The sequence below is a fragment of the Macrotis lagotis genome, chromosome 4 (genome assembly GCF_037893015.1).
Source record: "Macrotis lagotis isolate mMagLag1 chromosome 4, bilby.v1.9.chrom.fasta, whole genome shotgun sequence".
Lineage (NCBI taxonomy): Eukaryota > Metazoa > Chordata > Mammalia > Peramelemorphia > Peramelidae > Macrotis > Macrotis lagotis.
Genome location: NC_133661.1, coordinates 168092032 through 168104402, shown reverse-complemented (window position 1 = coordinate 168104402; position 12371 = coordinate 168092032). Strand labels below are relative to the sequence as shown.

General features: G+C 34.1%; 1 protein-coding gene across 4 annotated transcripts in view; it reads right to left on the bottom strand.

The window, feature by feature from the left end:
• Positions 1–5673: 5673 nt before the first annotated feature.
• The window catches only part of DNAAF4 (dynein axonemal assembly factor 4), a 71908-nt gene continuing 65210 nt past the window's right edge, over positions 5674–12371 (bottom strand). Inside the window, exons 8-9 of one of the 4 annotated variants that reach the window (XM_074234626.1) lie at positions 9590–9695; positions 5680–6202 (exon numbers count right to left, since the gene is read on the bottom strand). In XM_074234626.1, coding sequence (XP_074090727.1) covers positions 6093–6202; positions 9590–9695 — 216 coding nt within the window. In that variant the 3' untranslated portion in view covers positions 5680–6092. Of the gene's footprint in view, positions 6203–7952; positions 8014–9589; positions 9696–12371 lie in introns of those variants that run through there. The other 3 variants (XM_074234628.1, XM_074234627.1, XM_074234629.1) reach the window with 3 other exon arrangements.

Sequence of the window (12371 nt, the reverse complement as noted above, 5' to 3'; positions counted from 1 at the left end):
TTTCTTCTATATAAGTAATATAGAAGAAATAAGTTCATATATACCTTAACTGTTGAAAATTTCGAACAATGATTTAACCCTTGAAGCTTTAGAGCTAGTTTTTAGATAAAAGTGCTTTAATACTTATAGCAAATATATCCCAAAAGGTAGAAATTGTTGTATTTAGATAATTTGGACAAATTACTGATGCATTTCCAGCATTTTGACACTGACAATATGGGAGGCCACCATCTCCTCCCACAAAATTACCACAATGGACAGACTGGGACATATACTTGCTAGCCTCCCTAATCTCTTTACCCGTCATAATATTGGATAGAATTCATGACTCATCTGACCTGAAAGATGGCATTTTCAGTAACTATCTTCCAAAACCTAGTTAGGTGTCACAGTGGACAAAACACTGGACCTGGAGTCAGGAGTCAGGAATATTGGAGTTCAGACTTTCTGGCTGTGTGACCCTGTCCACTTGACAATAGTACCTGCTTCCAAGGTGATTGAGGCTCAACTGAATTATTTTTGTAAAGCACCTTGTTTTTTTTCCCATAGTGTGTTACTTTTTGGGAGACAGAATAGGAAGAAGGTGGTCACCTAAAGGCTGGGAAGAATGAGAGATAAATTTGGATTTTTTTTTTAGACTTTTTTTCCAAGGCAAGGGGGTTAAGTGTCTTGCCCAAGGCCACACAGCTAGGTAATTATTAAGTGTCTGAGGTTGGATTTGAACCCAGGTACTCCTGACTCCAAAGCCGGTGCTCTATCCACTGCACCACCTAGCCATCCCTGAGAGATAAATTTGGGAGAGGGAGCTGGAGCTGTGTGAAATGTGTTAATGAAATAGATATAACTCTCCCTCTTCTCTTCCATCACATATCTATAAACTGTTTTCCGAAGTCTAAAGGCAAAAGATATAGCAAGATCTTATCCAAATTCAGAGTGATGAGGGCAGCTTCTTCCCAATGTTTCCATATTGAGGTTGTCTCTAGCAATAAAGTCACCAGTCTTGAACACTTGCCCATCTTTCTTTAATCTCAGTATTGGTTCCTTTAAACTAGCATCAGTCTCTATATCTTTCTAAAGGAAACTTCTACCACAAACACTGAAAAACAATATTTCTGAGAAAGGGTTAACTGCTAACTCTTTGCTTTTGCCCAAATTAGTCTTGCTGGCAGATTGAAATTTATCCAGTTTATCTATCTGTTGTAGATTAAGAGATTTCCAAATCCTCTCATGGATGCATTTCTATTCTAAATAAGGAGCTTTCTCAGGATCTAAAGGTATTCATTCTTTCATCATCAAATGTTACTGCTGTTTTTTTCCACTTTTCTTTTAGCTTTCTAAAGCCTTACAACTTTTAGAATGGCTTTCTCACTATTAGATACAAAACAAAAGTGTATATTTAAGAAATGTAATTTTAGAAGAACAAAGAGTACATGTAATGTTAAGATTAAGAAAAAATTTGTTGATCTTGTTGAAATCAGTATTTACTTCAATCAGAAGCAAGGTTTATTTGAAGTATGATTATTTAATATACCCAAATAAGTTCCAGAAATGCCTTAAAAGAAGAAAGAACATTTTCTCCAAGACCATGGAAAGCTTCAATGAGGATACTAAGGATAGATTAATAAATTATTTAGGTGTTACTTTTAGAATACTAGTAAGAGTATACTTGGGTATTTTACTTAAGACTGTATTTACATGTCTAGAATGTTGACCAGAAGGGTTTTCTCAGGATAAATATTTAACTCTAGTTAGTATCAAAAGATATGTGATTTTGTCATTTTGTCAGCTTCAAGACCCCAGTTAGAGACAGGCTTCTGACAAAAGCCAGAAGTACTGAAAAAGTACTCTCTTCTCTAGGCATATTTTCCTCCCTTAAAGCAGTTGCTTCCTCCCAGCTGTATTCCCAATAAATAAAATCTTAACTAGAAATTACCAGTTATTACTATTGTTTATAAAAACAAAACATTTTAAACAAAAGTAAATTCTACTCTCCTCTTCCCTCACTTCTCTTTTTTTTTTTAGATTTTTTTGCAAGGCAAATGGGGTTAAGTGGCTTGCCCAAGGCCACACGGCTAGGTAATTAATTATTAAGTGTCTGAGACCTGATTGAACCCAGGTACTCCTGACTCCAGGGCCGGTGCTTTATCTACTGTGCCACCTAGCCACCCCATTGCCTCACTTCTTAAACAAACAACAACAAAAGTCTTAGATTCAGGCTACAGAGTCAAAAGGAAAGGAAATAAAGGTTACCATTTTTGTCAGTTCTTTATAGGGGGAAGGAGGGAGAGGCAATTTCCACACCACATTTCTGTCCTAAGACACCTTCGAGGTGTCTTCATATGCCCAAGCAGTCTCCCTCCAAATCCCTTTGTGGCTCTAGTTCCATGTCTTTTCCTAGTTTTCCTTTCTCCAGCTTTAAGCTTCTGCTCCTCCCTGAGGGAGCTGGCTCTCCTTGAATTTGTCACTCTCCTTGGATCTGTCTTCAAATTCACTATTAAAAAATCACCCTGGGGGTGTCTAGGTGGCGCAGTGGATAGAGCACCAGTCCTGGAGTCAGGAGTACCTGAGTTCAAATTCGGGCTCAGACACTTGATAATTACCTAGCCGTGTGGCCTTGGGCAAGCCACTTAATCCCATTGCCTTGCAAAAAAAAAAAAAACCTTTAAAAAAAATCACCCTGATGTTCAATTTTGATCATTGTATAGCATGGAAATGATGTAAAGACTATCAGACTGCCTCCTGAGTGGGGGAGAGTTTAGGGAAGCAAGACTGGGAGGAAAAATTGTAAAATTCAAAAAAAATACGCTGAGGCATAGTTTATTATTCTTAATCCTCTAATACTGATTCCTTTTTGATTCACTCAGGGCACTAACTACACCTCAGGAAGAGATAAGAGAGTTCCCATTTTACAGTCAGTTTAGCAACTCTTACTGGCTTTTTTTTTTCCTGTGATTTGGTGAAAATTTTCAGGGACCACTACGTTGTGGGAATAAAGCGCTAATATATTTGCATTTATTTAAAAGTAGTGCTCTCACTTTGGAAACCTGAACTCCCTTTTTTTATTAGGTTGAGAGAAAGCATGACAAAGTATAATATTGGATTGACCTTGGAATTAGGAAAATGATTCAAATTCTGCCTGTGACAGAATACTGGCTAAATGACTGCTGACAAACAGGGCCTCAAGAAAATTTCTAATACTATAAATTATAGATGAATTCTCAACCTACATGGGTAGAAGTCTCTATACTAGGATTTCTATGGACAAATGAAATCACAAGACATAGACTAGAAAAAAATTTTTAGCTTTAGGATGTCAATTTGGAATTTTTAAATTGGTGACATTCAATTGGTGCTTTAAAATATTCACAGGACAGCTACAAAAGGATTCTCTTCCCTTTAAATTAGATATTTAAAAGTTAGTAATAATTAGGGAATCAATGTTTTTCATACCATCAATGAAATGAATTTCTCCTTACTATTTAATTATCAATACTTCAAACCAGGTGCACACATTTCTTTTCCAAGCTACAACACATTTATGAAACATGACAAGTACTGTTTACTTGGTTAATACCAAGTGGTATTTGGAACAAAGTGAATAATATAGGTGGCCTTATAAAAGACACAAAAAGTGGAGTTATAAAGGCTTCATGAAAATTAAAGAAGCTGCTTACCAAAAAGGGATTTTCAAGCACTCACAGAATACAATTATGAAATGTTTCATTGTCTGAGGATGTATTATGAAGTTCCTGAAGCACAAGTTTTTTATTGTCTGTATTTAGAAATCTGAGCAGTTTCCTGCATTATGGTATTCAAGGTTTGGGATTTTTTCCCCCATATTCTTCTGAGAGATTTAGGATCATAAATTATTTCTGTGTATCCTGTCTTCAAGGTCAGTCATTTTGGAATTTATATATTCTTTTAATACTTTTGTTCTATTTTGCCAGATATTTTTCCACTTCAGTATTTTTGTGTTCCAAATCTGTTAATCTCTTTTATTTCTTTAGTGATAATCTCAATCATGGATTTAATTTTTTTCTGAGCTGCCAAGTGATTTTTAAAAATTCTACCTTGAACACTCAAGGTTAGAGCTTTGGATGTTCAATGTAGAATTTAAAACCTTTCTCTTAATGGATTCTTTTTTTTATAAATAAGCATTGTAGTTTCTTGTTCTAGTCTTGTCTATAGTATTCTATAATTTATCAAGCATTGATTCACTTTGTTTTATAATACTTGTTGAGAGTTTAGATTCTCTTTGAGAATTTAATACTCATCCTTTTTTTTTTCATTCAGCCTTTTAAAAAATTCCCATCACTCATTTCTTGTCTCCATTGCCTTTGCTGGTGGGCACAACTCCAGTGCTGGGCTACAAAGTTGTCTCGGCTTCCAGTAAAGAAACTATCATTTTCCAACCTGGATCTTTGCTATATTAGTATCTTCTGGGGTAAAAAGACTGGCTCTATGTGGGTTTTTTGGACCCTTTTTTTCAACCTGGATACAGTTGCTTATGCTTGTAGCCTGCCCCATTGCTTCATTGGGTTGCCTCCTTTCCTTCTTCAGATTGGGAGTATGTTACTTTTATGGAATTAGGGTGTTCCAGGCATTCTTTTCAGTCTTGGATTTGCTCACCTAGTATTGGATCCCAGGCAAAAGGCAACTTTATTTTAGCTCCTTTTATTACTTCCTTCTCTGATTCAGCTACAAATGGTTAGGAGCAAGGAGTGTCCAACACTACTTCAGGAGGCAAGTGTGGAGCATGTAGAATCTACAGCAAGAAAGTCAAGAATTCCAAGATGAGCCCTATGAATTAGTTTATCCTCCTCTGAGCTCTTTAAAGTCTAGATTTCTCCCATGTTAAACATTTAACACTGTAAATGTTCTTTCTTTGTCCTGTGGATCTGAAATATAATTGTAATAAATAAATATTGATTCTACATGTGGAACATAATTCCCTTTTTCTGAGGGTTCCAGAGTTGGAAGAGTTTTGGAGAAAGTGTTGGCCATGGGGGCAGCTAGGTGGCACAGTGGATAGAGCACCAGCCCTGGAGTCAGGAGTACCTGAGTTCAAATCCAGCCTCAGACACTTAATTACCTAGCTGTGTAACTTTGGGCAAGTCGCTTAAACCCACTGACTTATAAAAAGTAAAAAAAAAAAAAAATAGTTCTGGCTATATGACCTAGACTTCATCCTATGATCCCTTTGAATGTGTCAAGTGGTTTAATGATAAATTTTAATTTTAATACAAAAAAATCTTAAAAAACACTCATGAATTGTGACAGCTGTCATATTGAAAAGATAAGTTTTGATAAAAATTTGTACACCACACAGAGGCATAATACATATTGATGCAATTTGATAGACAACACAATATTCTGACATCTCTCATATAATATGAAATCTTATCATTTCAATTCTCTTGAGCATGCCAGGCAGATTTCAGTGTTTTTGATCATTTTATTTTTACTTTTTCAGTGATATGAAGTATGGTTAGTTTTCTTGCTACCCTTGTCTAAAACTAGATCTATAGGCAAGTTTTGTTCAATCAGTTGCTTCTCCAGGTTGAGCCAACATAATTTGTCACAGTGATGATAAGAGAATATTAGGAAAAAGCTAAGGGATATTCTATGTATTAAGATAAATAAATTAAATTATATATATTACATGCAAAAATAACTGCTATATCTGACTCAATAACTCAATTTTATTGGTAAAACACAATTTAAATGAAAATATAAACTTTTTTAAAACAGATATCTCATCAAAATTAAATCAATACCTTAATATTAAACACCAAACACATATTTAGTCACTTGGGGAACCTCATACAATAAGGAAAAATGGTAAACTTATAATTTTAAAGTAAAGGGTTAAAATGTATTATTTTTTTCTTTGATTTATTTACTCAAAACTTGTTCAACTTGGATAGCTTGTTTCCTACAACATTATACTATTTTTGCCTTCTACAGAAATTGTAGAAACAATAAACATGAAGTTCTTTGACAGTATGAACTAGAATACAGAAAAAGGATATGAATGCCTTCACCTCTTGTTATCAACATAAGACACAATATCTAGCTGCTTTTGGTATTTATTATTGTTCAAATTCAGTTCCTTGGATTATATTCCGAATCTTCTCAGCATCATTTTGAACAATTTTGTTGGATGGGTCAATCTTAAGTGCCATTTCATAATCTTGTAAACCTGTATTCAATCAGCAAAGGACAACAAAATGTATATCTTATAGAATACAGAATATTATTTACACATATACACAAACATATATAACTTAAGAGTTCTCCAAAGAGAAATGACTAGAATACTGAAATATAAGTCTTTGCAGGCATTAATTCTTACCAGTTTTCTGCCTCTCTCATCTATTATTGAAATCTCTAGGAATTCTTGTATTTCATAATATTTCACCGATCTAGCACTCTTATTTTTAGCCAATACCAGACAGTTTTGATGATTGATGCTTTATAATTTTAGATCTAACTGGTATATATTACTTGGTATCTAAATTGTTTCTTTCTGGCTGCTTGCAGAATTTTTCTTTTATTTGATAGTTATGTAATTTGGCCACAATATTCCTTGGTGTTTTCATTTTGAGATCCCTTTTCAGAGGGTATCAATGTATTCTTTCAAAAACTATTTTTCCCCTCTAGTTCCATGATATTAGGGCAATTTTCCATCACTAAATCCTATAATATTGAGTCCAGGCTTTTTTTCTCCACAATGTTTTCAAGAAGCCCAATGATTCTTTTTGTTGTTTTTTGTTTTGCAAGGCAGTGGGGTTAAGTGGCTTGCCCAAGGCCACACAGCTAGGTAATTATTAAGTGTGTGAGGCCGGATTTTAACTCAGGTCCTCCTGACTCCAGGGCTGGTGCTTTATCCACTGCACCGCCTAGCCACCCCCAAGCCCAACGATTCTTAAGTTGTCTCTTCTGGATCTGTGCTCAAGGTCAGTGGTTTTGCCAGTAAGGTATTTTTACATTTTCTTCTATTTTTTTTCGATTTTTTGGTTTTGTTTAACAGATACTTGTTGTCTCATGAAGTCATTAGTTTCCACAGATCCCGATTTTTTTTAAGAGAAGAATTTTCTTCATTTACCTTTTGCAACTCCTTTTCCAATTGCTTAGTTTTATTTTTGAAAGAGTTTTCCATTTGCCAATTGTGATTTTGAGAGAATTATTTTCTTGTTGTGAGATGTTAATTTTCTCTTGCAAAATGTTAATTTTCTCTTGAGTTTTCTTCCCAGTTTTTCCAATTGATTTTTAAACTCTTTCCTGATTTCTTCAAGGAAGTCTTTCTGGGCTTGAGACCAATTCATATTCTCTTCAGAAGTTCTAGAACTCTCTAGGATCTTTGCTTTCAAGGTAGTTTTCTATGGATCCCCCCTTTCACTGCTTTTATTCATTTTTCCTAAGATCTTGTGTTGGAGGGGGCTGGTTCACAGACTTTTGTGTTGAAATTTCTAGAGGCTTTGCTCAGTGAGTTTAGTAACTCCCAAGTGGGCCAGAGAGTAGGGGAGGGGGTGCTGGTTGCTTCTTATGTGAGGAAGTATCTGTGTTTTTCACCTAACTTCTTTTTCTGGGTTTAGTTGAATCTCTGTTAATAGGCAGGATTCATATGAGTTCTGAGGGAAAAACAGGAGACCTTAGCACAGTGCCTGGCTTCTCTCTGCCATTTTGGTCAGAATTCCCCATTACATCTTTTTTTAAATTTTCCTCTTTAGTTTAAGGCATTGGGGTTAAGTAACTTGCCCAAGGTCACACAGCTAGGCAATTATTAAGTGTCTGAGACCGGATCTGAACTCAGATACTCCTGACACCAGGGCTGGTACTCTATCCAATGCATCACCTAGTTGCCCCCACCCCATTACCTCTTAACAGGACTAATGTAATATTGTCTTTTAATTTATTTTTTTATCTTTAGCCTCTCCCCTCTCAAACTTACCTTCTTGATACATGTCAAATTTCTGCTTAAAAACCTTCGATGGCTCTCTACTTACCCTACTAGAGAAAATTGAAATTGTTTAGGCTGGAATTTAATACCTTTGACTAATTAATTTTATTCTTTTAGTTTTTATTCTTCCCCATCCTACTTCCATACTTTCATGCAGGCCATCTTACATCCCTGCAATATACTTCCTCTTCATCTCAATCTATTGAAATCCTTTTCCTGCAGAACCTAGATAAAATCTCACCTTCTTCATGAAGTCTCTCCAAGTATATCTGTTGAAAGTGATCTCTACCATCCCCTTATCATAGTCTGCCATTTATGATACCTACTTGCATGTTGGATTCATTCCCTCTTTGCAATAAGATTATAAATTCTTTGAAAGCAAGGGCCAACTCCATTTTAATCTTAGTATTCTCAGAAATTACCATTGTCCTGTATATATTATATGCTTAATCAGTCTTTATTGAACAGATAAATTTCAACTGGATAACATGAAAGTAGGAAACGGTATGAGAGTAGGATTTGAATGACAGCATACCTGAGTTGGTAACCTCCAGGGGAGTAAGAACATATTAATAGTAACTTTTTTTAAAAAATCACTTCATAGTTTATAAAGTGCTTCTTTTACAACATCACTCTGAGGGATGCACTACAAATATAAGTTGAATGACTAAAGGTCACAGTAGAACTCAGATCTAAGTACAATCAAGTACTTTTTCCACTGTGTCACATCCCAACTAGGAAAAGGGCTACTGGATACTAGGATTATAGCTCTAGAACCAGAAGAGATTTGAGACGAGACTAATCTTGAGAACTGGAGGATACTAGTTCCCTTATTTTGGATCTGTAGAAATTGAGGTCAAGTAATTTTATGACTTACCCAAGGTCATATTGTAAATCATGTCTTTCTGAGACCAAGTTTTGATCACATTTCACTGAACCACACCACATCAAGGACGAAGGACATTCTCAAAGAGAAACTTTGTTTCTTGCATAATTTTGTCTTGGTTTGGCTATACCTGAGGCTGCTGGCCTTGAAGTCACAAAAATTTGGTTTCAAATCATACCTCTGATGGTTGGCTTTGTGACCATTTGCAAATTTCTGATCCTCAATTTACTTTTTGATAAAATGGGATACTAATACCTGTAGTTTCTTCCCTTAAAGAATTTTTATGAGACTCTTATTAGTGGAGTATATAAAGCATTTGTAAATCATAAAGTGCTATATAAACTGGTGTTTACCAGTTGTTATTACCTGAGTTTCTGTGAATTTATAACTTAATTGCTTCACAATGATTATATGTAGGATTAAATTGTAGATGTGATTGTCTCAAATCAAGCATTCCAAAAGCAGGAACCATGTGACAAATCAAAAAAGTGAAATTTTTCCATTGTAGAAAAATGCTAAACAACTATGGGTTATAGTCTATATTTTTATTATCTATATTTCTCTATAATTATTTTTGCTCACTTGGATTTGTTAAAAACCTAAGTAGAACAGAAATGTATTTGACTAAAAGTTGACAACTACAAAAAAGCAATTGAATGATCATGATTCTAAAATCAATGTGTACATAATTCAAGATTTACTTTGAGAATAAGACCAGCTCTATTAAATCAAATGCCTACCTTCTACATATAATTCTAGTTGGCAGAATGCCGTTCCACGCCGTACATGAGCTTTCATTCTTGCATTAGCATTGTCTACAACATGTGGTGTAAGTAATTCCAGGGCCTTAAGGGGGAAAAAAAAGTATTTATATATGTACACACACACACACACACACACACACACACACACACACACACAAAGAATTTAAGGACCAAGGAATTCCTATCTAAAATTGAACAAAATCCTGGTTATTCAAAACTAACTTCAAATTCTTATGCTGTCTTTGACCATATCATCTCCATTTATTCTGCTGGCAAACAAAAAAAAATTAACTTTGTTAAATAAATTAACAACCTCATTCTATAGCTAGGTTAAAATTACCTTTTATAATCTTTTGTGTTATTCTGTGCTGCTCAATTGATAGAATAAGTTCCATCACAGGATCATAGGACTTATAGTTCGAAGAAGCTACAGAAATCTTTAGTCCAACCCTTTATTTTGTAAATAAGGAAACTAAAGCTTGCAAAGAGAAATAATTTGGCCAATGTTAACACAGCTAAAAAAATGGTGGAGTTTGGATTTTTAATTCTTGTCATTAAACTCCAAATCAATTGTTATTTGAATCTTCAGTAGACTATATTAAAATCTGTGGGCTCTTACGAAGTTGCTTGGATTTGTTGATTTTCTAGTTTTTAAAAACAAATCATATTCAAAATGAAATATAATATTCAACTTATTAATCTTTTTTATTTTGTTAATGGTTGTTTTTGGGAAAAGATATCAATATCAAACTCTTTTACACAGTTCCTGCTTCTACAATTATTTGTTTGTTTGTTGGTTTTTAGGTTTTTGCAAGGCAAATGGGGTTAAGTGGCTTGCCTGAGGCCACACAGCTAGGTAGGCTAGGTAATTATTAAGTGTCTGAGACTGGATTTGAACCTAAGTACTCCTGACTCTAAGGCCAGTGTTTTATCCACTACGCCACCTAGCTGCCCTTGCTTCAACAATGTATTCTTTGACCTCATTATTTAGAATGTCATTTAAGTTTTTATCTTTTGCTTTTGTTCTATATATTTATTAGTTTCTGCTTTTATACATTTAATTTTCTATACCCTAACATTTTAGAATAGTTTTATTACAGTAACAAGTGGGGTTGAAAAATATGCATTAAATTCTTTAGTGATCCCATTTGACAGTCACTATAATTATTTTTAGCTCTAAATTCTCCAATAGTTTAATTCTACACTTTTTCATTCTCTTAGTTTTGTTTAATTCTAGAGAGGAACATTAAAGTTTCTGAGTGTTATTTACTATGCAATTGAATTAAATTTTAATTTAAGAATTTAGATGCTATGCCATTTGATACACATATATTCAGTCTATACTGAACATATATACATATATGTGTATGTATGTATGTATATATATATATGTATATATATTATCTATGGTTCCCTAAAAAATAATGTTGTTTTCCCTGTTTATTTGTCTTGAAATCAATAATTTTTATTTTTTTTCTTTTCTTGGTAGTTTGAGTGCACCTCTCAACTCCTAGGAAAAGTGCTTTTTTTTCAGTACATTATACTGTAAGATTTTTATCACCTGCAGGAATTAAAGCTAGGGTTGCCACCAAGAAAAGTTCCTTGTTCCATTCCACAGAAGGTTGGTACTCTCACCATGTCACTTCCTATTCAATTTACTTCTCAAATGAGATAAATCATTGGGATGGAAATCACTGGTTCCCTCATGTGATGTGATTCAAGAAGAATGAAATGGCAACTGGTTGTTCACCAAATTTTGTTAACTCAAGATACATTCTGAATGTTTTCCTTGTCTAAGAGTTCTATAAATGTTACCTAAACTCTTGGAGCAGAGAATCCTGTCACAGAGCATGGAAAAATTACATATAGTTATATCATGTTTAAATATTTTTCTCCCCAAGTTAAAAGACATTAATGGATTAATGTTAAATTTGTTTACAGTATCAGTATAAATATTCAACAAGGGTATATTTTGTTGCAGACTCACATTTCCATTCTGTAAGGTTTTTATTCCAGTATCTCAACTGGTTAATTTAAGAAGTCTAACTAGCAATGAAATGGTTGCTCTGAACATAGTCCCTGACGGACAGTAAGATATCTGACAGACTGTAACCAGAGAAAAGGAAAACTAATAATTTATCCTAGCAGTTTCTATTCTGTATACATCCTGTTGAACTCAGGAAAAATAGGAAAAGTGAATCACATTATTTCTATATGTAATTGTAATTTTCCAACAACTGATGCATAGATTGAGATAAAAATAATAAAGTTATTTATAGCTTCACATATTATACAGATGCATAAATACTGTGGAACTTTTGTCACTAATACATATGGTAAAAACTTGATGTTATCCTATGGTTAGTTGTAATACAATAATTTTAAATTAATAGTAATAAAAATTTACGATGTTGAAAATATGACTAAATCCATAATTATAATTTTAATGCTACATATATTGCTTATATTGTCATGTTTGAGTATTGCAAGGAGTTAGCTCCTAACCAAATGACTATGAGCTACTGGGTCATTTTCAGGTAACTCAGAGATGGAACATGAACCAATTTCTTTTGGAATATAGGCTAGCTCTTCTAGAAGTGAAATGAATATGGCTAGTAGATTTTCTTGTAGCCTGTTAGGAAGTAGCATACCCTTCCCCTAACAAAGAACCACTTCTCCCAGATGTGCCCCCCACGACAAAGAATATTATTCCACATGAATTGTTTTTAGCTGCTTTCCAGTGGCCAGATTGGATTAG